Source organism: Lathyrus oleraceus, chromosome 2, assembly GCF_024323335.1.
Source record: "Lathyrus oleraceus cultivar Zhongwan6 chromosome 2, CAAS_Psat_ZW6_1.0, whole genome shotgun sequence".
Classification (NCBI taxonomy): Eukaryota; Viridiplantae; Streptophyta; class Magnoliopsida; order Fabales; family Fabaceae; genus Lathyrus; species Lathyrus oleraceus.
Window position 1 is genome coordinate 438,122,163 of NC_066580.1, and position 4,088 is coordinate 438,126,250.

Consider the following 4,088-nt stretch of genomic DNA (forward strand, 5'->3'; position numbering starts at 1 on the left):
TAACGGAAAACGAACACTTGATAAGAATCAACTATTCAAAGGGTTACGCCAGAATGCTTGATCCCAACGGCCTTTATTTTCAAGTATATTCAGAAAAAGGTTTGGATATTGTGTTTGATTTTTAGAAATATCTCTCAATATGTGATCGAGATTGGATTCGCATAAATGATTTGAGACAGTTTGACTTGATTACAAAAATTATTTGAAGTCGGAATTGAAATGGTTTAACGGAAAATGAAAATTCAATAAGAACAAGACATGTGCTTTTGGGCTCAATTGTTCAAGGGTTACACTGGAATGCTAGATTCCAGCGGTCCTTTTCTTTCGAGTTTGTTTAAGAAAAGATTTTTGTAAGTTATGTTAAGAAATTATAAAGATATAAGTAACTAGCCTATTATAAAGTTTAGGGGTAAAACCGTCAATTCATAATTATGGTTGATATTGAATTAAACTTCTATTTCATGAAAATCAATTAAATCCTAAACTCATTTTAATATTCTACATCCCGAAATAAATCTGATTATTTCTAAAATCCTAGTCTAGTTAATTTTAATATTTCTAATTAAACCTAATTAAGCTAATCAAAATTAAAGATCCTAATTAATCCGATTAACTCCCAATTATCTATAACATTCTCAATAATATTTTTTAATATTTCTTAATATTCTAAAACATTAACATAATTAACTCCTACTTATGATCCTAAAAAAATCTGATATTCTAAACTAATTATCTAATATTCCTAATTAACCTACTATATAATTAAGAAAAATTCTAAATTTCCAATCAAAAGCGAAAAAGAACAATAGGCTTTTGCAATGGACAGGGGTACCGGCCCCTATCTGCAAGGTTGCAGGGAGTAGTTTGTTTTAAATGCTTATTCTTTAAGAAAGAAATAAAATGAAACGGAATACGAGAGAAAACGGTAACGGAACCCAGCAATTCATTCATCGCCTTCACGCAAAACTCTCCCACTTCCTCACTCTCAAAAATTTCGCAACCCTCTCCCTCACTCTCGTCACTCTCGTCACTCTCCAGCGCTCATACTAACCTCGCGATACTACTCCCAATCTCACTCTAAACGCAAAACCATGGTTTTAAAGAGAATCAAATAAAAAGGCTCACCTTCGGCAGTGGTTCGGTAGTGACGGTGAGGCTCGGATCTGCTTCCTTTACCTCAAAGCTTTCTCTTTGAAGTTCTTCTCCTTCGCCGTTTCCATCTAAGTTTTTTTTTTTTCGCCGTTTTCGAATTAGGGTTTTTCGTCCTCCTGGTCCGCCTCCGCTTCCCTCCTTTTATATCAACAACTTAGGGTTTTTTGAGCTGTCTCAAGGAAATCCAAAAGGGCATCTTCTGTATTGCTTTAAGGCGCTCAGACTTTGGTCTGCCTTATTTGGCGCTCGACATGAAAACGGTAATGTGAACCTTCGCTTTTCTCGCTCTCTTTTGTTTTAATTCCGTTTTGGGTATTTTGAAATTTTACTGCCTTGCTAATTACTTGGTTTTACTGCAGTGAAGATTGGTGAAAATAGAAGCTCCAATTATCACAGGGGTTCTGGATAGTGATTTTGGGTTGAAATTTCTTCAGTGGAAGCATCGTGATTTCCTGATGACTAGATTCACAGGTTCCAATTTATTACCTTTGTCATTAACTTTATTTTTTGTACTTGCTTATCTAAAAGACTCACAACTTCCACAAAGTATTTCCTTTCCTCAACCTTTGAAGCCAGCATAACTTGGCTTGCTCTTGCCACATTTGTAGCTGCTGCTGCTACTAGTGTATTAATGCATTTGGGCTGTTATATTTAAATGCAAGTGGATTGTTTGTGAGCTTGCTCCTATGATCATGTTAACACACAAAATGGTGGTGTTTTCCTTGTTAGGTACGTGGCCTGTTATGCTATCAGGACTGAGTTGTGTCATGTGATGCTAAGTGGAATTTATGCCATGTATCTTAGGAATGTCATGTAATGGATTTTTTTTCATTGCAGAAAGCAAGTTGCAACAGTTCTGAACCGTTGGTCTCGTGGCAAGGTATCATTGCAGCTTTGGTTATGAAGATTTGAGGTTTAAAAGTTGTCATCAAAATTTGTTATTTCTATTGGTTTTTTTGTTTCAGTTGTCGGGTGCTTCCAAGAGCTAGTGAGGATGAAGAAGTTCCCGTCGTGATTAGCGAGGTATTACGGTTATAAATTTCTTGTTTTTCTGTTATGAACATTTCAGTTTCTGCTATGGCTTTTGTAACTGAATTATGGACTGCTGAAGATTGCAGGTAGCGTATAGGATGGTTATGTTCAGCATTGCAGAAACCTTTGTTAAATTCATTCATCAGAAAGATGCTTGCATTGCCATGTATATGATAAAAGAAATGTATTTTATGGGAGCTCCAGTCTACACAGTTTGCGATAACTTTATAAGCAATATATATAGCTTTCATGGTCTCAGTAAAATATATAAAAATATTTTATAGAACATAATCAACTATATAGTATTAACGAATTTATTTGTATGAATCTAGATATGAATCTATATAGTTTAGAAGGACCTATTCCACTCAAGGATTTAAAACAGAGGTTAATATCTTTAATACCTGATAATTTATCTAAAACTGATAGGGAAAAATGGAATAAAAAAAAAAAAAAATAGAAATAATCTATAAGTCATATGCGTACTATTTATATCATACATATAAAGATGAAAATGGATTTAACAAAGACTATAATAAAATTTATAGAAACTTCATTCAATTATTAAAGGATTATCCTGGAAAATATAGTTTACACTTATGATTAAAAGAATAAATAAAAAATATGAATATGAATAATAATATAACTAAGGAATTATTCGAAATATCATGGTCCAGCTTGTTACTAAACATCAAAAATGAATCTTACAAGGAAGCGTATGAAGGTCTGTTAATTTCCCATATAGAATATAAAATTGAATTAAGGTGTAATGATATTTTAATGATGATATTGTCTGTTATGTTACTACTAATAAAATATGCATATAATAATACTAAGTCTGAATATGGTAAGTTCACAGTTAGTTATGTTATATTGTTTAAAGATAGTGATATAACCTTTAGAGAAGATTGGAATGATTTACCTATATTTGACCAATTATATAAACTTATATTAAATAAAAGTGAGATATACGGATCGATTGAAATAAAAACTATCATTATAAGAATATATCTTTCTGATCAAAGACCTTGCGAATCACCTTTATTGTCCTATGAAGAGGTGGGAAAATATATATTTGATAGCTTAAACAGCAATGTTGTTATTGAACATAAAGAACCGCGAAAAATACGAGCATCTAAAAAGAAGCGTATTTATAGTAAATTTATAACAACACTCAAAACAGGTGATAAACTAAGGCAACATTTCATTGTTGCTAATACCGAAACTATTATGATCAAGGAAAAACAAAACCCTTACACGGAAGTACATGTCCCTTACGCTATTGGATTCTTATTAGTAAGATCCGGTAATGATATATGTTATAATATGATTGAGACATATTTCAGTGAAAGTTACATAACTCATAACGGTATCCATGAAAGGAGTAATAAGATGTTGTCTGACTTTATAGAATGTTTAGTAGTTTTAGACAAAACAAATTGGTTAAATCAGTCTATTTCCACAACTTCTCTAAATTCGATGGTATAATGATATTTAAAACATTTAGTTATAAATGCTAAGAAGTACACAATAAAACCACTTATGAGAAATAATAGGCTATACGAGGTTGTCGTATTTAATGATAATAAACTTATATTTAATCTAAGGGATTCCTTAACTCCGCTCCCGCGTTCTCTTAAAGATTTAGCTCAAAATCTCTGTCCTCACTTAAGAATTAAGGGTCCAATCAACCATGACGATATAAAACTAGATAATCTAAGTTCACTCAAATATCAATTGATAGTAATAACTGAGTGAAATAGATTGTCCGTCGTTTACTGCGTTTCGCATTTGCAGGTATCATGGATCTTAGATGCAAATGAACTTTAAGCCAAGTGCCAAATGAAAAAATGAAAAAGAAATTCAGGGTCAAAATCGGGGTATGACAGTTGCCCCTATTTAAG

At 32.3% G+C, this 4,088-nt stretch overlaps 1 protein-coding gene and 2 long non-coding RNA genes across 3 annotated transcripts; all 3 read left to right on the forward strand.

Annotated features, from left to right (window-relative positions):
- The first annotated feature begins 981 nt into the window (after positions 1 to 981).
- LOC127120104 (uncharacterized) lies at positions 982 to 1,609 on the forward strand. Its single transcript, XR_007803082.1, has 3 exons — positions 982 to 1,150; positions 1,255 to 1,412; positions 1,512 to 1,609. It is a non-coding gene; the product is annotated as an uncharacterized LOC127120104 (long non-coding RNA).
- Positions 1,610 to 1,646: 37 nt separating this feature from the next.
- On the forward strand, positions 1,647 to 2,399 carry LOC127120103 (uncharacterized). Its single transcript, XR_007803081.1, has 3 exons — positions 1,647 to 2,032; positions 2,118 to 2,175; positions 2,264 to 2,399. It is a non-coding gene; the product is annotated as an uncharacterized LOC127120103 (long non-coding RNA).
- Positions 2,400 to 2,967: 568 nt separating this feature from the next.
- Positions 2,968 to 3,942, forward strand: LOC127123596 (uncharacterized). The gene is made up of 2 exons (XM_051053800.1): positions 2,968 to 3,553; positions 3,692 to 3,942. The coding sequence occupies exons 1-2, from the start codon at positions 2,968 to 2,970 to the stop codon at positions 3,940 to 3,942; spliced, it is 837 nt and encodes a 278-aa protein (XP_050909757.1).
- The last annotated feature ends 146 nt before the right edge of the window (positions 3,943 to 4,088 follow it).

Bases quoted from the DNA above. Each gene is read 5' to 3' on its own strand.
- LOC127123596 (XM_051053800.1), top strand. From the start codon at position 2,968: ATGATATTGTCTGTTATGTTACTACTAATAAAATATGCATATAATAAT. The intron at 3,554-3,691 runs GTATCCATGAAA...TAAAACATTTAG, and splicing joins AAGTTACATAACTCATAACG to TTATAAATGCTAAGAAGTAC.